This window comes from Amphiura filiformis, chromosome 2 (assembly GCF_039555335.1).
Source record: "Amphiura filiformis chromosome 2, Afil_fr2py, whole genome shotgun sequence".
Lineage (NCBI taxonomy): Eukaryota > Metazoa > Echinodermata > Ophiuroidea > Amphilepidida > Amphiuridae > Amphiura > Amphiura filiformis.
In genome coordinates, this window is record NC_092629.1 from 57,728,286 (window position 1) to 57,753,822 (window position 25,537).

Consider the following 25,537-nt stretch of genomic DNA (forward strand, 5'->3'; position numbering starts at 1 on the left):
TATTTCAAACTTTTCATTTATATATTGGTGTTGTAATTTATATAGAGGCCTGCATGGTTTTATCGATTGACTCCAAACAATGGATTTGAACCGGTGTCCTTCACCGTAGTGCAGTTGCAGTGCAGTCCATTCAATGAATTGCTGTCATCAACCTATTTGATCGTAGTGCATTTGTTATGTTTGTGAGAAGAACTGTCGCGGTATATTGCAATCATGCTTTTGTTGAATGCATTTGAGTAGTCCGCCATATTCACTGTATGATACGTCATATGCACAATCTCTTTACTGACAGTTAAAATTAGCTACATGTATTTGAATGGGGCTTCGACTTCGTCAATATCAGCATGATCAAGGATTATTAAATCAGGATGTGACACTTCGTCATTTGCATGTGTCCAATTCATATGTTAATAGCATATTGTTATTAAAATGATGGTCTGACCTGGCCAGAGGGCGCTAATATAATGGACGTTTGAGCAAGGGACAGAGTAGTTTCCGTTTGTATCGGCTACCGAACGAAACATAATTATTATGCTCATTTCGACCAGACTAGCTTTGCCAGGCAGGGTAGGCCATGACGAGTAGGCATATATGCCGAACGTACATTTTGAAGTATTTGCATAACTCTTTTGTATGAAACTGTAATTGTCATCTAAAACAAACAAACAAAAACAATATTATACAAGTTTTAATTTTAAAAAATTACCCTATTTTACTACGGTCAATAATGATGGCGGTAAATTACCATGTAAATTAACCGATAATTTACCGACTCACAAGTTTTAGTATTATTTAATGATATTATTTCCTCTATCGTTTGATGTACAATGGTACAGGTCGGGAGGGGGGGGGCAAAATAGCTTTGTACTTAATATGAGGGTGGGGGTTATAACAGTGTTAGGTCCATTAACTTGTGAGACAATGCGTCAACAAAGTTTTGGATTCACGAAGAGGAGATAGGGGGGGTTAAAAATTTGTAACGCGGAAAAATACATTGCCCCCCACCAAAGTACTATTTCTGAACACTCCCTAATCTTAGTTGATTTTTCAGAAAATGTTATTTTTCAGTGAGTTTTGCTTTTATTCCGTGTTAAATTATGGCAAACGGAAACAATCAAAATATGATGTACTAGGAAACAAATACTATAATCGCTCCTGGGTGTCACCCATGCATACTTTTTAATGTAGGCCTACCGGTATAGGGGCCTATTGCCAATCACAAAGTTTGAAATTGTAATTGTTTAATGTAGGGTACTCCCTAACAGAATACGTTTATACGCACGCTGGCGAAGTGACGTACTTAAATCGGATTAACTACCATAACAATAGATGAATACAATTTTGACTAATGATATCACCCGCACTCACGTTCATGCGATAGGACCTACCGATGCATTGAACCATAGATGTCAAAGAAATGCTAATCACTTGCACCTGTAAGATTAGTCTCTGTGAAAAGAGCGGTATGAACGGTATTGTATTCAATCTATTATATGATTGAAGACAGGTGTACAGACGGCTTGACGTGAGCCTATGATTTTTTTTCTGGGGTCTTGTGGTGTACGCTGGTTATCATCGATGTTGAAGTGCCTATAATAGTTCAATGTAAGAAAATGAGCCAATAGACGTGATGCATAAAAGCTAATAAAGATCGGATTTTTGGATTATTAGTGGCGGTATACAATTAAATGTCAAAATTATGGTGCTATTCTACTTTTCAACAATAATTTATACTGGCAGGATACACCAACAAGTGTATTAGTGCAGATTTATATTTTTCGGGATACTTTTCCACAGGGAGGAAGCACATGGCAAATACAATTGCCGCGGGCGCCATTTTGGAAGGTCACGTGAAGTGACAAATGATTTTTTGACTTCAAATACTCACTGTATTTCATATCTTATGCTTGTCGTATATTTCCTTTGTATTATCGATAGTTAGTCTTAATTTCGACATTACTATATCAACAAGACATTCCCTTATCAAATTAAAAGACTTTCTTGCAGAAACAAATCACTGTGGCCTGATGGGATCATAGTAGTTGACCCACTTCCGCCCGGTCTGACCTTGCTTGGGGGCGCTTTTTACTATCTTCAACAGGTTCGATTCGCTAAACTTACGACACCTTAATGTGGTGACCTCAATCACATGGGCTGAGTAAGAGTTGATGTGAATTATTCATAACCGATCGATACCTTGCCTCACTTTGTTGAGTGCAAGCCAACAAAATTGCCATAGGTTTGCGTGGCTAAACAAAAGCCGTGAATTTAGTGTCACCCCCTTGGCATGATATATGGTTCAATGCAGAGGTACCGCTTGAACGTACCAGTGCAGCGCGGTATATTAAACAATTGTTTTCAATTTGCTATGGTAGTAAATCCAATTATTGCATAACTTCGCCAGCGTATGCAAGACATAGGTTATGTAAGGGATAAACTGACTGTGCATAGGAGTATGGGTTCAAGTTTTTGTTATGGTAATCCTGTTAGTGTAACATCACTACTTCGGTGAATAAAGGTTGTGCATATGACGTAAATCACACCGTAAATATGGCGGACTACTCAAATGCATTCAGCAAAAGCATGATTGCAATCAGACTACTGCGACAGTTCTCACAATCATTAACGAATGCACTATGATCAATAGGTTGATGACATCATTTGAAGAGCTTTGTTTCAAAACCCCTTACATCCACTTGCCCATTTTGGACAACACATAAAAAAATCATCAAAAAAATCACTGATGTATGGGGGTTTGCAACAAAAGCAGCTTTTGGCGGGATGCTTGGGTAGGATGAGCATCCTGACAAAAACTGCTTTTGTTGAAAAACACCTTATATCAGTGATTATTTTGATGATTTTTCGACGTGTTCTCAAAATTGGGCAAGTGGATGTAAATGGTTTTGAAACAAAGCTCTTCATTTGACTGAATGGAATGCATTGCGCCATGAAGGACACCGGTTCAAATCTTTTGTTTTGAGCCAATTAATAATTTCACGCACAAACTCTGTACAAAAGAAGTGGGCCTTTGTAGTTGAATGAGCTAAATAGATGTCTTTGTAAGATGAAATGATTAAAGTTTTGGAAGATATTCTATTTATGATGGGATAATAGATTCAAACATGGAATAATTATTATTCCTTATTGTGGCAACAAAACAATATTTTTTTTAAATGTCACCACAAGTCTTTCATTCAGTATTATTCCGCGTTTCCTTATGGAGAGGAGCAGTTTCAGACAATAACTTGGGATTATTGGGGCAGAGGTTATCTTTTGAATTCTTTCATGACCATTGACCGCTGAAGAATAGTCAAGACTGTCAAGGACACTCGGCGCGAATTGAAAGACCATGTCAGTCACCACAAAAGAATGTCAATGTTCATAAAACACCAATTTAGGGACCTTCTACTACCAATAATATGTATACCTAAAGGTCTATGGCTGCTCTAACCGTGGGTTTCGATATTGTTTGGAATAAATGCTTTTACTTGTTTCTTTAAAACCACAAAATTTCTATATATATATATATATAAAAAAAAGTTAATAATAAAAAAAAAATGAAAAAAAAAATCTAAAATGAAATCCTAAAAGAAGAAAGGTAGATTTGAAGATAGATAAAAAAAACAAGAAACAAAGTTTAATCAAAACGAGCATAAAACGGAACCAGTCCCCAGACAGTGCTCTCTTTACTGCCAAAGCCTGATATATGAAACATTCGTTATTATGTCAATACAATTGATTGGTGTTACAATATATAAATGGAATGTATTATTATAGCCACCTATTGCCAGTACACGGTGGTGCCAGTATAATTATAACATATAGTTGCTCAAACTCCAAATACAAAAAGCAACTAACTTTATTGAGGGCGTTTCTTTGATATATGCTTCTAGACGGGGTTTTACGGTAGTCTACTGTATTAGACCATTTTAATTTATCACCCCACATTGTCATCATCCCTATATCTTCGTGTTAAAAATTGCCGTGATAGTACAGCGAATCCTCTCGTTTTTTAACAGCTACGCATCACGATTTTGTTCGAGATAGGCCGAGCGACTCAGGCTAAGCATACCATGACTATCATATGAGATACCACAGCGTTTTTATTTTCTACACATTAAATTACGATTTGTGCATGCTGTAGTACCCCATATGATGTTTCTATTACAAGAAAAAAATTTGTTTTCAGGTAAAACCAGGGTTTTGTTTCCAGTACACTCACTCGAAAAGCAGTACACTAATTAGCGGGGCCTTGCAGCTTGCTGTGGATATCTTTTACTGCATTTTAAAAGTAAAAATTGAGATATATTTAATTTTGAGAATGACAATTATACTTTATAGGTATAAAGGAACGCGTTTAGCCCATTCAGTTAAGTTCCAGGTGCACGCCCTATAACACAATGCATATGTAAACTTTCTTTATCTGTGTCAATAGAATTTTGATTTCAACGGAGTATTGAGCTGTATGGAAAAAAATATTTATAATACAGGGTATTTAAACACTGTGCACCCCTCTATTCCCTCTGACCATGATCCAACCATGAGAAAAATGGTCTACTGTATTTAGAATATACAATGAACGATGCACTCTAATACTGGGTATGATGCTACCTCATTAAAAATGCAGCCTTGGTTGTTTATGCACAGACCTTGTGGTTTATGTACCTGACGCAGATAGAGCTACCAGCTGCATGGACCATGTGGGTTGAGTTCACAGTGGCCTGGGTTGGGTTAATCATAGGGTTAATGCATAAACATGAATTCTTGCCTATCTGTCATTGGTTGATTTTTACTTCATTAACATTCATCTCAGATTGGAGATGAAAGAGGTTGAGTCTATGTGTTATGGTTAAGGTACATGTATGATGGGTCACATTTTCCAATTAGAGCAGTCCTTTTTTCTCTGGGCAGGGCAGTCACTGGGGATGTGTTTTGTTTTATGCATGGAATGGTATTAATTGTTTATCAAAAAGGGAATGCAGAGCAGTCTATACATTGTACGGTCCATGATTGGTTAGTATAGTGCGTAAGAGGGATGTTGATTCTGCAAAAAACAACTTTTCTAGCTATTGTTGACTTGGTGCCTTGAGGAAGACCTAACTTGTGAGATGGTTTATATGTGGTATTACACCCCTTGATAAATTTTGTGACTAATTTTGCATTTTTCTCAAAAAATAACAACACACTGGTAACCAAAGTTATGTATTATATTTATAGGGGCAAGGAATCCAATGGGATTGAAACTTTTCAAGATATGGATAATTTTTATAAATGATACCTTGATATTTTCGTGAATTGCTATTCTGAGTAATTCGGCTAATAGTTTCCTGCTTTACACAGGATTGAAATTGAAATTCAACTGTCAATTATTGATTAAATAAACCTCTTTTTAATAAGTACTTTCAAGGATTTGAAAGTCCACTTAGTCCCAAGGTCAAATACCATGAAATTAGGAATTCCAAACTTTGATTTTCTTTATGGGAATGTCATCTTTAAAGGCATACATGTATAACCTAAAAACATGCATAGCTACTTGTTCCGGGTTGGAGCTGTCACATATGTATGTACGTAGTCAATCATACAAATATTAATGCTCTATGTGCTAGCCATAGGCTTCAATATAAAAAGTCTTGAGATTTGAGATATTTTCTCAAAATAGCAAGAGCTATCTCAATAAAAATTAACAATTCTGAATTTGTAGAATATTTAAAGAAAAATTGAAAATGCGTGGTGAGGATTAAATGATTTCATTTATCTGGGCTTACATATGGTTATGACTGTGGTATGCCAGAAATATCTTCAAACCAAATGGTGTGGCTGCAAATTGTTGACTCTTGAAGGGGTTGTCGGGGGGTTGTAGTGATGATGCATCTTGGTTAAGATAATGATCAGTAATGAATAATGAGCCTGCATTTAACCACCTCAAAACATGTAATTAAGAAATAGAGGAATAGTATCTTTAACACCCAAATAATGTGTCCGAGGCAAATATGTGATGCGATCAAGCAAAATCAGTATGAATGTTGTTGAATGTAGTAAAACTTTTGTGATGTACTCAATATCTTGCCATGCAGGTATATGTTATTCTTTCAAGTTCCAGTCCTGCCAGAGATGATGATTTCTGCTGGAGATTACGATTTTGTGAAAGCCTGCTATAAAAATGACCAGATGGGTTTGAGGAATAAACAGAATGTAACAGATGATGATGTGGAAGCATTTAAGTTTGCAGCTTCTCAACCAGGTAAATTCAATATCGTCGGCAGAGTGCTACACTATCGTAAGTGCAGTAGAATGTAATAGCTGCCATTTGTGACATTTCAATAAATGTACTTACTTTTAACCAATGATACTAGAAAAACACCCAACTACATGTAAATGTAATATCTTGGGTTAGCTTAGTGGCCATCAGGCAAGTAATACAGAACTTCAACACTTTACAATGAGCATGATAAGGGGATTGTGCTGCAAACAATAGGTGCTTTACAAAAGGCAGCTATTGCATTCTACTGCACTTACGATAGTGTAGCACTCTGCCGACGATATGTGAACTCACATAGTGCAGATAATTATACGTAGCTCAGATCATACAAAAAAATATTCTTATTTGATTGGCCAATTACTTGATTATTTTTGCTATATTTAGTGTCAAGCTAAAAAAAGACTTTTGCACTCTGTGCGACCAATAGTCAATTTAGAATTGCACGAAGCTATGGCAACGCTGACAAATGTGAGCATAGGCGTGCTGTGACCACCTCAAATTATAGGCATGGGTAGTTTAGACATTTTTATTTATTTATTTTATTTTCCCTGGTGATTTATAAAATTAAGTGGAAGAAGAGGAATTTATATGCAAGTTATATTTTCCTTTGGTGAAATATGAACTATTCCATTAAACTTGCAAACCCTCACTGAATGGAACAGTCCATATTCACCAAATGAAAATATTCTTATCATTGTACTCATAAACATTCAATATTTGTACATGTATAACTAGAATAGTAAACAAGTATAGTAAAAAACCGTTGATTGTCCATAGATGCTTCCAAGGGTAGAGTTGGTTAGAATTTTTTTTTATAATAGGCCTATAGACAAATCCAACAAGCCAAGTCATGGTCAGGATTTGGTCGGCCATAACCGGGTCCCCGCAGCACCACACTGGTGTTGTGACTGCCCAATTGGGTGGATTAAAGCCACTTATAATTTGATGTTAGATTCTTTTGTGTTGTAAACTGTCATCATTCTTTTGTCTACGTGTAACGCGGGTGATAGAATGCAGTTTAAAATACCCTCCAAGGCCGCAACATTTCACATTTTAGGTGAGATGGAGCCGACGGGACCCAGCTATGGCTGCCATTGAGGTGTAGGAATGTGTGAAATTGGATTCGTCTATAGCCAAAACATGTTTGTCTATTTTAAATTTAGCTTAACAAATAGCCCAAATAAGTATGAAGTGTGGAGACAAACCTGAAATCAGTGAACTACCTCGACATAAACATGAACTTGGCAACCGGCGTGCACCAACCGTACAAGAAACCAAATAATGAGCCAATGTACATTAACAAACAGTCCAACCATCCTCCACAAATCATCAAGCACATCCCTGCCGCCATAGAAAAGAGAATCAACAGGCTATCATCGAACCAAAGAACATTTGAAAAAGCTGCACCATGTTACAACGAAGCACTGAAATCCAGCGGATACGACGGATCCATCAAATTCAGCAGCAACAAAGAAGGCAACAGGAAAACGAGAAAGAAGAAGAACCGCTCAAGGAAGATAATATGGTTTAACCCGCCTTACAGCAAGAACGTAAAAACAAATGTCGGCGGAACATTCATCAAACTGATAAACAAGCATTTTCCCCGAGGGCACAAGTTGCACAAGATATTTAATCGCAATAATACCAAGGTTAGCTACAGTTGCATGAAAAATATGAGGTCAATAATCAAGTCACACAATAATAAGGTCATCAAAATAAGGACTCATAAACAAACCGAAACCACAAGGAAATGCAACTGTAGAATCAAAGCAAATTGTCCCCTCCGTGGAGAATGCTTGACTGAAGCAATAGTGTACAAGGCTACTGTAACATCTGATGTGGAATCTAAAGTATACATAGGACTTTCAGGAGGACCGTTCAAAGATCGATTCCGTAACCATACGAAGTCCTTCAGACACGAGAAATATGAAAAGGAAACTGAACTTTCAAAACATGTTTGGAACCTTAAAAGAAGTAGGCCTAATTCCAATTATGAAATCATCTGGGAAATAGTTAAGCAATCAAACACTATGAGACGAGAATCCGGTCAATGCAATCTTTGTCTAGAAGAAAAACTTTATATTCTAAAAATGTCAGAAGAAACCCTCCTAAACAAAAAAAATCCGAACTTATCTCAAAATGTCGCCACGCAAGAAAAAAAAGTAGGCGCAATTAAGTTGTTGTTTTGATTTTTGATTTGCGGTGCCATTAAATTTTCGCGCGAAATTCACATCTATTTCGCGTAGGCCTATCCGCGTGGGTCGACTTTGCGTATGTTTCAGGGAGCACACCACTAAATCAATGCGCCATTTGTGCAACCCTACTGAGTTCCGGTAAAATACAGAAAGTTTTTGAGGTATAATGGGCTGCTCTTTGGACTAATAATCAGAAAGAGTAGCGAATGATAGCTTAAATAAAAGTGTAAAGCCTGTGCATGAATTTGAATCACTAAAAAGTCGCATTTTTATAATTATCGAGAAAATAGGTCCGCGTATTAAAAAATGGGCAGAAACGGGTTTACAGTCATGAGAGCATGTCAAAAACAGTGAGGGCGCTGTTTAGCGGCTCCTACCGGGAAAACGAGACGGAAGACTACCCATACATTGAAACATATGTTAAACTTTCATCGATTTGCAATCGACTGGTTATCCTTAAATTTCTCAGAATGTGCCGAAAAGGCATCAAAACGAGCAAATAAAACTGGTGTTTTTACACGTATTTCAATGGGACAATTATTTAGTGGTGTGCGCCCTTCGAAGGGCCTAGGAGTAAAACCGTGCTTTTCAGAGATTCAGCCAAAATTGAAATGGCTTTTGATTAAATTGCAGTTTTTCGATTTAAATAGATAGTTTATATGTTAGTGAATATATTTAATGCGTTTTAGATGCAAATTGCGCTAAGAAAATTTCCCCTGAGGCCTTCAAAGTTCAAGAAATTGCCACAAATTGTGTGAAAACAAGATTTCTTGGATTTAAAGCAATTTGGGCTTAAGGTGACAAATCGGTGCGTGCCGTTTAAAGCTGCCAAATCTTGGTTTTATATGGGCGGGGGGTGATTGTTATAAATCATTAACAGTAGACCCATGCAATTGTGAAACGTGATTTACTCTCATTTAAAACCGAATTTCATCAGATGGAAGGTCAAAAACTATCTAGAGAATTGGAATTTAATGCAAATATAGAAGAGTAGCATGAATGGTCAAAATGTTGAAAATTTGCCTATTTTCGGAATCCACCATGTAACTTTGAAAGGGAATTTCTCTTGAAGTGAATGTCACAGAGCAATTCTGTTTCGAGCGTTTTACTCAAAACATTTTATATTTCATGAAAAAGATAAAAGAATTAAATTTTATGAACATCAGAAACCCTTGAAGGGAGAACACCACTAAATCAATGCGCCATTTGTGCAACCCTACTGAGTTCCGGTAAAATACAGAAAGTTTTTGAGGTATAATGGGCTGCTCTTTGGACTAATAATCAGAAAGAGTAGCGAATGATAGCTTAAATAAAAGTGTAAAGCCTGTGCATGAATTTGAATCACTAAAAAGTCGCATTTTATAATTATCGAGAAAATAGGTCCGCGTATTAAAAATGGGCAGAAACGGGTTTACAGTCATGAGAGCATGTCAAAAACAGTGAGGGCGCTGTTTAGCGGCTCCTACCGGGAAAACGAGACGGAAGACTACCCATACATTGAAACATATGTTAAACTTTCATCGATTTGCAATCGACTGGTTATCCTTAAATTTCTCAGAATGTGCCGAAAAGGCATCAAAACGAGCAAATAAAACTGGTGTTTTTACACGTATTTCAATGGGACAATTATTTAGTGGTGTGCGCCCTTCGAAGGGCCTAGGAGTAAAACCGTGCTTTTCAGAGATTCAGCCAAAATTGAAATGGCTTTTGATTAAATTGCAGTTTTTTCGATTTAAATAGATAGTTTATATGTTAGTGAATATATTTAATGCGTTTTAGATGCAAATTGCGCTAAGATTATTCCCCAGAGGCCTTCAAAGTTCAAGAAATTGCCACAAATTGTGTGAAAACAAGATTTCTTGGATTTAAAGCAATTTGGGCTTAAGGTGACAAATCGGTGCGTGCCGTTTAAAGCTGCCAAATCTTGGTTTTATATGGGCGGGGGGGGTGATTGTTATAAATCATTAACAGTAGACCCATGCAATTGTGAAACGTGATTTACTCTCATTTAAAACCGAATTTAGTGGTGTGCGCCCTTCGAAGGGCCTAGGAGTAAAACCGTGCTTTTCAGAGATTCAGCCAAAATTGAAATGGCTTTTGATTAAATTGCAGTTTTTTCGATTTAAATAGATAGTTTATATGTTAGTGAATATATTTAATGCGTTTTAGATGCAAATTGCGCTAAGATTATTCCCCAGAGGCCTTCAAAGTTCAAGAAATTGCCACAAATTGTGTGAAAACAAGATTTCTTGGATTTAAAGCAATTTGGGCTTAAGGTGACAAATCGGTGCGTGCGTGCCGTTTAAAGCTGCCAAATCTTGGTTTTATATGGGCGGGGGGGTGATTGTTATAAATCATTAACAGTAGACCCATGCAATTGTGAAACGTGATTTACTCTCATTTAAAACCGAATTTCATCAGATGGAAGGTCAAAACTATCTAGAGAATTGGAATTTAATGCAAATATAGAAGAGTAAGCATGAATGGTCAAAATGTTGAAAATTTGCCTATTTTCGGAATCCACCATGTAACTTTGAAAGGGAATTTCTCTTGAAGTGAATGTCACAGAGCAATTCTGTTTCGAGCGTTTTACTCAAAACATTTTATATTTCAAGAAAAAGATAAAAGAATTAAATTTTATGAACATCAGAAACCCTTCGAAGGGCCTAGGAGTAAAACCGTGCTTTTCAGAGATTCAGCCAAAATTGAAATGGCTTTTGATTAAATTGCAGTTTTTTCGATTTAAATAGATAGTTTATATGTTAGTGAATATATTTAATGCGTTTTAGATGCAAATTGCGCTAAGATTATTCCCCAGAGGCCTTCAAAGTTCAAGAAATTGCCACAAATTGTGTGAAAACAAGATTTCTTGGATTTAAAGCAATTTGGGCTTAAGGTGACAAATCGGTGCGTGCGTGCCGTTTAAAGCTGCCAAATCTTGGTTTTATATGGGCGGGGGGGTGATTGTTATAAATCATTAACAGTAGACCCATGCAATTGTGAAACGTGATTTACTCTCATTTAAAACCGAATTTCATCAGATGGAAGGTCAAAAACTATCTAGAGAATTGGAATTTAATGCAAATATAGAAGAGTAAGCATGAATGGTCAAAATGTTGAAAATTTGCCTATTTTCGGAATCCACCATGTAACTTTGAAAGGGAATTTCTCTTGAAGTGAATGTCACAGAGCAATTCTGTTTCGAGCGTTTTACTCAAAACATTTTATATTTCAAGAAAAAGATAAAAGAATTAAATTTTATGAACATCAGAAACCCTTCGAAGGGCCTAGGAGTAAAACCGTGCTTTTCAGAGATTCAGCCAAAATTGAAATGGCTTTTGATTAAATTGCAGTTTTTCGATTTAAATAGATAGTTTATATGTTAGTGAATATATTTAATGCGTTTTAGATGCAAATTGCGCTAAGATTATTCCCCAGAGGCCTTCAAAGTTCAAGAAATTGCCACAAATTGTGTGAAAACAAGATTTCTTGGATTTAAAGCAATTTGGGCTTAAGGTGACAAATCGGTGCGTGCCGTTTAAAGCTGCCAAATCTTGGTTTTATATGGGCGGGGGGGGTGATTGTTATAAATCATTAACAGTAGACCCATGCAATTGTGAAACGTGATTTACTCTCATTTAAAACCGAATTTCATCAGATGGAAGGTCAAAAACTATCTAGAGAATTGGAATTTAATGCAAATATAGAAGAGTAAGCATGAATGGTCAAAATGTTGAAAATTTGCCTATTTTCGGAATCCACCATGTAACTTTGAAAGGGGATTTCTCTTGAAGTGAATGTCACAGAGCAATTCTGTTTCGAGCGTTTTACTCAAAACATTTTATATTTCAAGAAAAAGATAAAAGAATTAAATTTTATGAACATCAGAAACCCTTGAAGGGAGCACACCACTAAATCAATGCGCCATTTGTGCAACCCTACTGAGTTCCGGTAAAATACAGAAAGTTTTTGAGGTATAATGGGCTGCTCTTTGGACTAATAATCAGAAAGAGTAGCGAATGATAGCTTAAATAAAAGTGTAAAGCCTGTGCATGAATTTGAATCACTAAAAAGTCGCATTTTTATAATTATCGAGAAAATAGGTCCGCGTACTAAAAAATGGGCAGAAACGGGTTTACAGTCATGAGAGCATGTCAAAAACAGTGAGGGCGCTGTTTAGCGGCTCCTACCGGGAAAACGAGACGGAAGACTACCCATACATTGAAACATATGTTAAACTTTCATCGATTTGCAATCGACTGGTTATCCTTAAATTTCTCAGAATGTGCCGAAAAGGCATCAAAACGAGCAAATAAAACTGGTGTTTTTACACGTATTTCAATGGGACAATTATTTAGTGGTGTGCGCCCTTCATATCCACGCGTCTTTATGCGTAGGCCTATCCGCGTAGGCCTACTTTGCGTATATTTTTTCGGTTCCGTAATCAAGGATCATAACAACAACAGAGCAATAGTCTGACGATCGCCGTGAGGCGTGAAACTACTAGTTACTAAATGCTGAATATTATTTAGCCAAAATTGTTTTATGAATTGTCATATATATTTTTCTACTGTATATCACTTCATTCATGTTTTTTAAAACAGTTTAGAAATGTGAAGAAACTGTTTTAAACACGTTTCTTAGGATGTCAAAAATGTTGAAAACAACTTTTTCTGGAATTTCCAAAATTAGGGCCGGTATTGCTTTATACAGTAAAACAAGCAAAAAAAAAACCACCTTTTTTCTTGATTAGGGTCTGCAACTGAAGACAATCAAACAACATTTTTTGGCCTAATGGGCTATTTATACAGTCAAGCTTGAACTAGCCCATTTGATTCGCATCCCTCAAAAGAGCCTTGGGTGAGCAGCCATGAACAGGGATGAAGGAGTCTACACTCTGAGTCATATTTATGATCCACTGCTTAAAGCTGCTGACTATGACTACATGTAAGTATAATCTCATTACCAGGAGTGAGGCATCTTCCTGTCAGTCAACTTAAGGTATAGGGGAGACCGGGGCAAGTCCGCCCTCGGGGTAAGTCCGCCCACCCCATGTTTCTGATCTCGTGACTGCTGGAAAAGTACAATGATGATGTAATTAGCTGGCACACGTCATAGCTAAGTACCCAAGAAAACAAGAAAGTCCGACACTTCTCGCCACAGAAATTATCGTCAAAAAACGTTTTTGAGTCAAGGAAGTTCACATTTTTGAATTTAGTAATATTGTAATAATCTCAAGACCTTGCAGAGACGGTTTCCATTCTTATATTTATTTGGAAGGTGAACGTTTTGCCCAACATATTATGCAATTAAAAGATCGACATATTGTGTTTAGTAGGCATAACACGAGGTAAAGAAAAAAAGTAGCGTTGGGGCAAGTCCGCCCTGTATGTGAAGGGGCAAGTCCGCCCTGTGTTTTTCCCAGGCGGACTCCCGGGGCGGATTCGCCCTATCGGCGAATTATGCAAAATATTGATAATAATACCTGTAAGAATTAAGAGTAAAACTACATGCAAACATATTTTTTAAAGTTAAGTGGTATCAGTATTACTCATACCACCGTTTATGCCCTAAAACTATAAATGCCGAAGTTGTAAATAAAGGTTTTGCTCATTTTGGACCCCTACATTTATTAGCTTACATTATACCCCTCCAATAAATTTAGTAGACTCTTTGGAAGAGAGTGAGTGCCTAATATACCCTTTACTAAACGTTTGCATTAAATTTATAATTGTTTTGCAATATTATAACCTTTTCTTTTTATCAGGGCGGGGCAAGTCCGCCCTGTCATCGTGATTTTTATTTTCCCTTCTCCTGCCGTTACTGAAAGCTCAATGTCCTTACAAATGTGGTAGTATTTAGCTATAGCATACAGCTTAAAAATGTAAAAACTATAGCCTTCTAATATGAGAATTGTCCTCTCTAGGCGAGATTGAAGAAAATAGGGCGGACACGCCCCGGTCTCCCCTACATCAATACCAGCTTTGAGAAAGTCAGAGGTGGCTCTGAAAATGGACACTAAGTTTTCACTTAGTAATTGACTAATTTGTCAATTTATCGAATAGTCAAAATTATCTGTTGTGAAATTCTCTTTTCGTTTTTATTTTGCAGGTTCTAGCTCAGCTGCAATCAACTACTATCGTGCATTGTGGAGGTATCCAGCTGAGCCGCGTCACAACCCAGTGGTTACCTCCCCATCGCTGCTTATTTGGGGTGAAGAGGATAAGGCCTTTGACAAAGATATCTTGCCCGGCCATAACAAGTTTGTAAAAGACTTAACACTAAAGAAGGTCTCTGGTGCAAGTCATTTTGTGCAACAAGATGAACCGGTTATAGTGAACATCATCATGAGGGAGTTTTTAGGTAGTAGTGAGTGAGTTGTTGATACTTATAGTTATATAGCTGTGAAGAACATTTTGCAAGAACCCAACCGGATAGCAGGACAGGCTAGAAGTTACGAAGACGTATTAAGAAAAGAAAAAGAAAGCCGGTTTTATGATAAAAATTCAATTTTTACTGGTGCTCTGAAAGCACACTTCATCTTAGTTGCCAAAAATATGCCAAAAAGGTTGCTCAAAGTAGCCCAATGTTAAGGCAAGTCGCTGTAGGATCTTCTGAATTTAAGGCAAGCGATCTTTAAGTACCCAACTCGCACGGCTAAACCTCATTATTGGCATCGTTACATCCCAAGTGAAAAAAGGCTGAAATTCAGGTGTATGAATGAAACAAAAATATTCAGATTTTAAAATGGAAATGTGGCAGATTACCACAAATCTCATTTGTCAGTAAATTTCAAGGCATCAATTAACTAGATAAAAGATAGAATAGACACCAATCTTCACGGCTGTGTAAAAACTCAAATGTTAATCATATTAATTAGCTAATTTGCATATTTAATTTGGGAAAATTCTGCAAACTAATAAAATGTAGCTCCACTATATAATGTCCTATCAAGATACATGTCCATGAGGTGTCAAATTAAAGAACTTGCGAAGATATCATGGACCTCTGCTAACATCAGGGTTTTGTGTTTTTGTAATAATGTATGTACCAAATTGTGTAAATTAATTTGACTAAATATTTCTATAAACATGATCAATGTCCCAGTTCAATTTGATTGTAGGTCCAAGCTCTAGGAAATAGTCTAAAAAATGTGTTTGAAAATAAAGAAAAACAAAGAAAATAATAAAAATAAAAGAATCATATTACATGTACATTGTTATCATTTAAAATGAAATAATTGATAATTATATTTGTGTATATTCTCAGTCATCCAGGTAAATAAAATATCAAGTTGATTTAATTAAAATCTAGTCAACTGGACTTACTATTTATTGACTGGCGACGTTTCACATCCTATCCTGGATGCTTCCTCAAGCCGTCTGATTTTTCGGCGGCGATTGGTCAGTGACCCGTGACGGGGTCACAGAACTGAGACGTCGAGGATCTTTTGGATTGCAGAACTGTAGGCCCCCGCCAAGTTGTGGCGTAGACCTCCTCCTCTGTTCAGAGATGGCTCCTCCCGCTTCACATAAACAGCCTCTTTCACACCTCTTTCAAACCACCGCGATTCTCTGTCCAATATGACAACGTCCTTGTTATCAAATGTGTGGTTGGTACTATTGAGGTGCGAATATACAGCCGAGTCTCCACAACCGGAGCTTGCTCTTCTATGCTGGTACATGCGCTTAGCCAGCGGTTGCTTGGTTTCCCCTATATATAAGTCCTTGCACCCATTGTCTGTACATGGGATCGCGTAGACAAGATTATTTTGTTTGTCTTTCGGGACTTTGTCCTTAGGGTGAACAAGTTTTTGCCTCAGTGTGTTGGTGGGCTTAAAGGAGACAGGGATTTGGTATCCTCTAAAAATTCTACGAATTTTCTCGGAGAGCTCTGACACATAGGGGATGGTGACGTTGTGTCGTCGTTTCTCTTCCCCTGCTGTTGCAGTATGTGAAGCGTCGTCCTTTGTTGGCGATTTTGGCTTATGAAGCGCTTTCTCAAATGTCCATTTGCGGTATCCACAAGCACCAAGTGCAGATTTCAAATGCTTGTGTTCCTTGGTCTTGGCGTCTTCATTCGATGAAATAGTGTCCGCACGATGGAATAGCGTTTTGATAACCCCTAGTTTATGGACTAATGGGTGGTGAGAGTCAAATAGGAGATATTGGTCCGTGTGAGTGTCTTTTCTGTACACAGAAGTGATCAGTTCACCATTACTTTGGATACTGACGAGGCAATCTAGAAACGCGAGTTTTCCGTCCTTCGGTTCCTCCTGCGTAAACTTGATGTGTTGGTTCACGTTGTTGATGTGCTCAAAAAATGGAACAAGCTGATCTTCCTTGATCTTTACCCAGGTATCATCCACGTAACGGTACCAATGCGATGGCGCTGTACCCGTATACGACTCCAAGGCTCGGCGTTCAAAGCGTTCCATAAATAAGTTCACAACTATCGGAGAAACCGGGGAACCCATGGCACAGCCATGGCGTTGTCTGTAGAAGTTTCCATTGTATACAAAATATGTAGTGTTCAAACAAAGTTCTAACAATGAACACACTTGATCAGGATTAAGCTTTGTTCTTTCGCTTAGCGTGTTGTCGTTGATCAGAAACTCCTTCACAACATCAACGGCTTCATCCGGTGGAACACATGTGAAGAGGGCAGACACGTCGTATGATGTAATAGTCTCCCCTTCTTCCAACTGAATGTCCTTGATTTTATCAACAAAGTCTTTGGAATTAACGATGTGGTGTTGCGACTTACCGACCAATGGACCGATTATGTATGCTAGGTGTTTAGCAACATTGTAGGTAACAGAGTCTATGCTGCTTACGATCGGTCGTAAGGGGGCGTGCTGTTTGTGGATCTTTGGTAGCCCGTAGAATTTAGGAACCGACTCCCCCGGGTATAATTTGTAATACAAGGGTCTGTCAATAACCTCCGATTTCTCAAGCTGCTGTAGACAATCGATCACTTTCTTTTTATATCCACTGGTCGGGTCCCTTTTGTGGAGTTCATAGGTCTTAGAATCACTCAATAATTCACTCACTTTCTTGTCATAATCAACCTTATCCAACACAACGGTACACCTGCCTTTGTCAGCTGGTAAGATAAAGATGTCCTTATCCTTTCCAAGCGAATTAACAGCCTCCTGTTGCTCTTTATTCAGGTTAGAGTTCGGAACCTTAGCGTTAACTAAACACGATGATATTTTTGTTCTCAACTCGTCCGCTGTCGATGTATCCAAATTGTTGTGTTTAATGGCTGACTCTGTTGCTGTTATTAATTCCACATGGGGGATGCGATCCGGCGCTACCGAATAATTCAAGCCCTTCGCGAGTACATCTCTCTCCACAACACTGAGCGGTCTACTAGATAGGTTCTTCACCCATCTATCTTTTAAATCACTATCTGGATGTAATCCATCATTATTTCTCCAGTTCTTGTCCAAGTCAGACCTCGACCGCCGTGCAGACGGTGCAGAATTCTGCAGCCTTGCGTATTTATTTTGCTGTCTCTCTTTCGATTTCTGGTGTTGTGTCAATTGCGACTGCGCCGTGAACTGTGACACACGATCATGAACATCACCTGGTAACCGGCCACGCAAATTATCAGAAATCTCACTCACTTTATTTTTCAAGACATTGATCGTAAAATTCGTCTGGCGAACACGTTCGTTTAATAAATCCTTTTGAGCTTTGGCTATGATTTTCTCAGCCTTGTATCCCTTTACGAGAGGTTTAATCCATAAACTGCGGGGTGTTACGTTTGAATGGAGGCAACGCAAATTGAACCGTAGATGATTTCTATAGTCCGCTAGTTTCCTCGACGTTTTCTCAAAGTTCCTCAAAGGACTTATATATAGGGGAAACCAAGCAACCGCTGGCTAAGCGCATGTACCAGCATAGAAGAGCAAGCTCCGGTTGTGGAGACTCGGCTGTATATTCGCACCTCAATAGTACCAACCACACATTTGATAACAAGGACGTTGTCATATTGGACAGAGAATCGCGGTGGTTTGAAAGAGGTGTGAAAGAGGCTGTTTATGTGAAGCGGAGGAGCCATCTCTGAACAGAGGAGGAGGTCTACGCCACAACTTGGCGGGGGCCTACAGTTCTGCAATCCAAAAGATCCCTCGACGTCTCAGTTCTGTGACCCCGTCACGGGTCACTGACCAATCGCCGCCGAAAAATCAGACGGCTTGAGGAAGCATCCAGGATAGGATGTGAAACGTCGCCAGTCAATAAATAGTAAGTCCAGTTGACTAGATTTTAATTAAATCAACTTGATAAATTGATAATTAATTACATTTAATACACACCTATGACGTCGCGCTATTGTTTTACCGCTCCATTATTTTCCACGAATGGAGCGATGATCACAATAACACGCCATTCGTAAATGCCTTTCTCTTTTCTCTGAAAAGCAAATACTTTCACGGAAAAAGTACTGGCATTTACGAATGTAGTGTTAATATCAATTGCACTTTTGAAAAGCAAGTATTTGCGAAAAGTGCGGTATTGTTATCATCACTTCATTCATGCAAAACAATGATACGAAAAACAAGAAGAAAATGATTTTCATTAATACAATAAATTGAGGAAGCGGATAGCAACATTTGCACAGTATTGTCATGGGACCTGAGAGCACATCAGACATATCGAATTGCATGCTGAATACGAGGATTGTCCCTATATCTAATAATAATAATAATTTTGATTTTGTGAAATTCGCGATATAATACAAATTATTAAAATTTCATATTTTTTATTTTTCCAAATTTAACAGTCCTCGAAGTAAACTTTATAAATCTAATGATATGTAATTAAACTATAGGCCTATGTAGCTGGGATGAAAAGCCGACTCAATTGAAAATTTGACCTTTCATATAGAACTTATACATTTGTTTCCAAAAAGACCTACATTTTTTAGTGTTTTGAGGAAAAAATCTATATCTTTAATAATGAAGGTCACAATTTTCATATGATTGACGGCTGTTCAACCCAACTTCCTACTATTTACTGCATATCGTTAGATTTATACAATTTACTTTGAGGACTGTTAAATTTCAAAAATATCAATTTTTAATAATTTGCCTTAAAATGTGTATTGTATCGCGAATTTAATAAAAATCTAAATTATTTGATATCAGGATGTGTCTGATTTGCTCTTAGGTGCCACAAACAAAATACGTAAAAACGTCGCTATCCGAGCCCTTACAATGCAATCTGTGAAAAGTAAGTCAAGATCAAAACGGGCAGGTTAAATTGTTGGCTAAGTACGTTGTACTTATTATGCAAGATGTGTTTTACCTCACTTAGGCTTTACTTCGTAGGCCTTTACTTTTATTTATTTGGACCTTTCTTTCTACGCTTACTGTTTTTTATAACATTTTTTTTCCTTCTTTATATTTTTATACGTTTTCAGTGGCTTAGGCCCTACATATAATTTGTCATATTTTGGGCAACATTGCTACATAATTATACATAATACACATTCTGTATCAATGTATTTAGGCCTATGAATCTGTTTATTTTCAAATCGTTCTCTTCGGGCATGTTTAATAATGATAAAAGCCACAGTAGGTCTATTTTCTGTATAATTTTATTTGTCATTAGTATATCTGATGTTTCATCTGATGGTATTTTGGCATGCTTGAATATTTACTTACATCGATCAGTAGGCCTATCCGATACCGTAAAACGGGTAACTTTGGGCACTTTTCAGAGTTTTTAAACCATTTCTAATTATCTCTTTTTTTATGACGTTAGGGTTCCCTTCTACACCTTGAAGTTGAAAAAGATTTTTGAATAATTTTGAAAGGGTGCCCTAGGGGTTGAAAATAGCCTGACCAAAGTTACCCCGCATTTGGGGCAACTTTGGTCAGAGTATTACATTCCATGAAGAAAAGAAAATGAAAAAAATTGATCTTCGCTGTTTATGGGCAAGGTTTTGTTTTTTGTGACATTTGTCCCCATGCAAAATTAAGCAAGCACGCATCCTTGCTCACAAATATCGATTTTTATTTTGTCTGAAAAAATGTAAAAAATGCTCATTTTTGGTCAAAATGCCAATATTTTCGTAACTTTCAAAGAAATTGGACATGAGCGACTTCTTCCAAATATATTTCTTAACAAATTGAGACCAAATATGACTAAAAACAATATTGCTGTACGGAAATATGACCATTTAAAATATATATTTGAACGACCAAAGTTACCCCGCTTACCGAAGTTACCCCATTTTACGGTAATTAAATATTACAATGTTAGGGACGCTCCATTTGATTTCGGAAGGGGACTGGAAGTTGAGGTGGCTTTTATTTCGCGTCGAAGGCGGCGAAGTTTGTTTTGTTTTTTTCCGACAAAGTTCAAGGACAATAATAGGCCTAGGTAAAATGTGTTGTAGTACATTTAAAATTTTCGTACCTTTTCGTACCTGATTTTGGTCCTTCTGCTGCGAATCAACGATATATATCCTCGGAATGATTCCATCACAAAATTATCCAAGATAAACTCGATTCACAGAGAAGAGTATCTTTGCTCAGGTATAGCGATAGGTGTAGTTTTCTTGAGGTTGACAACTGTAATGACCATTTCATATGAGCCTATACATGCTATATGACCTTTTTGCCAATGTTCCTTATTATGCAAAATAGAGACCTATTAAAACGTAACTACTTCAACAGTTAATACATTAGAAGTGGGCATAAAGAACTATTGATGGTCTAATCACTTTACTGATTTTACGAATCTACGTTTATTCAATTTGTGTAACAAACATTTTAAATCTTTATAATTCAAGAAGGTGGTTACGGATGATTTGAACTAAACACCTGGATCGTGATATGATGGGTATTTCTATAGAAATTTTACATAAAGCTGAGTCGGACTATTTTTGCACTCGCACCTAAAATTTAGTACGATCATTATATTAGTGTATTGTCCGGCATCAATGAGTAATTGATCAATTTGTGAAGAGCAACCTATTTCAATAACACTCCATTCGTGAAAAATAATGGAGCGGTAAAACAATAGCGCGACGTCATAGGTGTGTATTAAGTCGGTTAATGGCCGCGGATTAGAACGTGAGTGGGTAGAATGGCTTCGCCGCTCCGCGGCTCAGCCATTCTTACCCACTCACGTTCTAATCCTTGGCCATTATCCTATACGTAAATGCATAATTTTATTAAATATTTGCACTATAAAAAATATCGAAGAGTTCTTTCATGGAACTTTCCAATCCATTAAAACTCTTGAAAGAGAGAAACATGCACACTGCACTACATCTCATCTCCCACTCAGTAAATTGGTACTCAAACATAGGGCTATTATACTAGGGTGCTGTAGTTTGTGTGTGCTCACTACTCACTGGCACTGCACATTTGTGTGGGACAATTTTGAAAAGATGTTTAGAATTAATGGTGAATTTCTGCTAGTATTATTATTATTATTATGACGATGATGATAACGATGATGACGAAGGTAATGATGATGATGACGATGATGATGATGTTATTTTTATGTAATGTATTTGAATACATTGCAATTCATTTACATGACTTGTATGCTTCTCTAGTCTCTGGGGGTGGGGGTGAGTTTACATGTAGTGTGCCACACACACACACAAATATCCCCACATATGACTGCTGTCTGATACAGGTGATCTGATGATCTGATACATGTAGATTTTACCTTCAGGAGTTACATGTACCATTGTGTGGTATGGCTGGTTGGTTGACTTGGGTTGAGTCCTTGAAATGTCAACTGTGTGAGGTGCACTGGGGGTGGGGTTTGGTAGGGTGGGAGTGTACAGGGAGAGTGGTGTGTGGTGTAGTGAGTGACCTTTGACCAATGACCTTGTTTTTCTGTAATTTTATTATCAAAATGCCATAAAATTATGTGGAATCTTTGAAATTTTCTTTTTTTCAGTAAATTTGTATTGTAAATTTTAAAATTAGAAACAAAATATAAAATTTTGCTCCATTTCTTATGATCCATTTTTTCAAAATGTTATACCAAATGACCCCCTTCTTTCAAAATTTTTATACCCAATTACCCCTACCCAATGACCCATTTTTATACAAATAGGCTTCTACTAAGCAATGCCAGTAGGCAGATACATGTCACATTAAAGTTTAATGACCCCCCCCACCGGGAATGTACTCTGACCGAGTCCGGACTCGAGTCCGGACTCGCGTCTTATTTTTGTTGACTCGGACTTGGCTCGGACTCGGCACCCCGGACTTGGACTCGAGTCCGGACTCAGACACAAAAGGACTCGGACTTGGCTCGGACTCGGATACAACTGGACTCGACTCGGCTCGGACTCGGACAAGCTGGACTCGGGTACAAGTCTGCCTTTGGTGACAAAATAAGTTTATAGTACAAATTCTTGTTATTCATTGTTTCTATTTAGGTAAATACGCAGTCCATAATAATAATGCTGAATATGGTAACCAACAATAAGTTGTGATATTATGCACCTACAATACCATGATGCCAGTAACATAATTATATATTAGTTCCAATGACATGCCTATATGTGACGTGTCATGTCAAAAGGAGACACTTTTGGGCAGGTTATCAATTTTGAGGTTTGTACATATCTTAAATGTAGAGATATTTTGCTCCACAATGCCATTTTCCCCAATGAAATCGGACATTCCTAAGTGAAGATATTGAGTTGGTAAGTTGTGGTATTATAAAATTGGAAATTGAGATATCGTCCTTTAAAAATATTATTGACACTGTTGAGAGTAGGATTTACATTGAAAAATGTCTAAAAAAATACAAGATGCCAGTTATATTCCGGTCCGAAACTATCAGACAATATTTTTAACATTAATAACATCACAAATTCGCGACAAACCCAAATTGTGAAAAAATCACCCACGGGCAGTTTTTTGGCTATTTCTCCATTTACTATCCTGCCCAAAAGTGTCTCCTTTTGACATGACACGTCACATATATCCCGAAACAATTGAGCTACAGCACCATTGGTGCTCTTGTCTTCAGTAGATAGCATTTGACATGCTACAGGGCGAGTCAAAAAAAGTGCAATAGAGAAAAGAATCAATTTTTATTTAAGAACCGAGTTGAACCTTTAAAGTTTTAAAACAATTTATTAATAACATATCCATTAGTGATATTGTGTGAAAAAATGAAGGAATTAGCATTATTTTAGCGTTTTGTTTTTATGACACAGTTTATAGCGATACCCAATTTTAATGTTTGTCCAAGAGACATCTAAAATTTGAATGTCAGCTCACTCTGTGTAAGGTAGATTTGGAACAACTGCCATTTTCTAAACCTCATTGGTATTGAAATAAAATGGAGCACCCAAAGTGTTGTTGTCCTTGGTCTTGTTTAAGTAGAAGTAACATTATTTGTTGTTATTTTCATTTTCCCTTTACCTTAAAGATGTTTATTCTCGATCAAAAACATAAATTTGTAGGCGGGTTTTTCAAATGTCGAAATGAAATGCGCCCAAATTGAGGTGGAGTGAATTACAAAATATCCATAAAGTTGGACATATTGGGGTTTAAAAAAACTGGAGTTGGAGTCGAGTGAGGTATGGAGGACTTAAAGTAATATTAGAAAGTTTGTTTGAACAGAAAAAAGAAATTAAAGTAACGCAAAAATCAATCTTATTTAAGTGTCAGTTTTAGAGCTGGTGCATTTATCGTGCATTATGTGTTCTCATTCAAAATACATGGTACCTCGTGGACAAATAATGAAACTGGGTATCGCAGCAAAAGGACTCATAAATTAAACGGTAGTAGCGAGTCACTTTATTTTTTCACAGAAGGTGACTATCGAGTGTGGCATTTATAAAAACGTTCAATAAAAGGAAAGTTCAACTTGGTTCTTACATAAATATTGCACTTTTTTTTACTCACCCTGTATCTTCAGTAGATAGCATTTGACATTGCTATCTTGACATTGCTATCTTCAGTAGATAGCATTTGACATTGCTATCTTGAGTATATCATTCTCATTGCTATCTTCAGTAGATAGCATTTGATTTGACACTGATACCTTCAATAGATAAGCATTTGACACTGCTATCTTCAGTAGATATCATTTGACACTGCTATCTTCAGTGTATAGCATTTGGCACTGCTATCTTCAGTAGGTAGCACTTTCATTGCTATCTTCAGTATATTGAATTTGACATTGCAATCTTTAGTCTATAGCATTCTCATTGCCATCTTTTTTGTGTAGCATTTTTCATTGCTATCGTCAGTAGATAGCAGTTTCATTGCTATCTCCAGTAGATAACATTTTTTTCATTTATGTCTGCAGTACAGGGTGTAACAATAAAATTTGTACACTTTTGAAAGTAGAATGACACAAGTATGTCGCGTATATTTTGGTTTAATATTTATATGTCTATCAAGATAATTTCTTTAGCCACCAGATAAGCTTTGTTCCAATAAAATCGATGGTATACAAGGGAAGATATGGCAAATTATGTAACCTAGTCTTAAAAGCGCTTGGGCCACTTTTGTCTAAGTGTTACAAAAGTGACTGAATGGAGTTGAACCGTGGACCAGTTGGACGGTGCTCTTAGGTAGTTTTAAACAATGGGGTATTCGAAGTGGTAGAAATGATTACATATTCCTTGAGTTTTTGAAAGTCACAACTAAGCACTGACATAACCTCATTTACTAGAAATCGTGGCTGCAGCTCAACAACTTAAACCCCAATTCACGTTGGAAGAGCGCATTTTTGTGGTTGTGACATTCGGTAGCACATGGAGTCAAGCAGAAACCATAAGATTGTTTATAGCTCATTTTCCAAACTCATATCTTCCATGAAGGCATACAATTACATATAACTGTGAGAAGTATGTAGAATTTGTTAACAGAAGTGCTGGCAATAGGGGTCGCCCCAGAACAGCTAGAAGCCCAGCTGAACTTAATTTCAAAATTTTATTGTTTTGTACTTATAAATGCAAAAACTGTTCTCAGTTTTATCAATGATATCTCAGGGATATAAGAAATTAATTTACTTTTTTTTTAATTTGAAAGACATTTCATGACTTTCTAAGAAATATCATATTATTATTAAGTTCA

General features: G+C 37.1%; 2 protein-coding genes across 4 annotated transcripts in view; one reads left to right on the plus strand and one right to left on the minus strand.

Annotated features, from left to right (window-relative positions):
• The window catches only part of LOC140146442 (epoxide hydrolase 1-like), a 30,206-nt gene extending 14,519 nt beyond the window's left edge, over positions 1-15,687 (plus strand). For 2 of the 3 annotated variants that reach the window (XM_072168296.1, XM_072168295.1), the window contains exons 5-6: positions 6,075-6,241; positions 14,566-15,686. In XM_072168296.1, the coding sequence (XP_072024397.1) occupies positions 6,075-6,241; positions 14,566-14,831 (433 nt within the window). In that variant the 3' untranslated portion in view covers positions 14,832-15,686. Of the gene's footprint in view, positions 1-6,074; positions 6,242-14,565 lie in introns of all 3 variants that reach the window. The other variant, XM_072168294.1, reaches the window with a different exon arrangement.
• A 190-nt stretch (positions 15,688-15,877) lies between these two features.
• LOC140141631 (uncharacterized) lies at positions 15,878-18,522 on the minus strand. The gene is made up of 2 exons (XM_072163545.1): positions 18,409-18,522; positions 15,878-18,184 (listed from the first exon to the last, which is right to left on the minus strand). Exons 1-2 carry the CDS (start codon positions 18,520-18,522, stop codon positions 15,878-15,880), a joined length of 2,421 nt encoding a protein of 806 aa, XP_072019646.1.
• Between the last annotated feature and the right edge of the window lie 7,015 nt (positions 18,523-25,537).

Bases quoted from the DNA above. Each gene is read 5' to 3' on its own strand.
- LOC140141631 (XM_072163545.1), bottom strand. From the start codon at position 18,522: ATGGCTCCTCCGCTTCACATAAACAGCCTCTTTCACACCTCTTTCAAA. The intron at 18,185-18,408 runs GTGCGAATATAC...CCTCTCGTAAAG, and splicing joins GTGTGGTTGGTACTATTGAG to GGATACAAGGCTGAGAAAAT.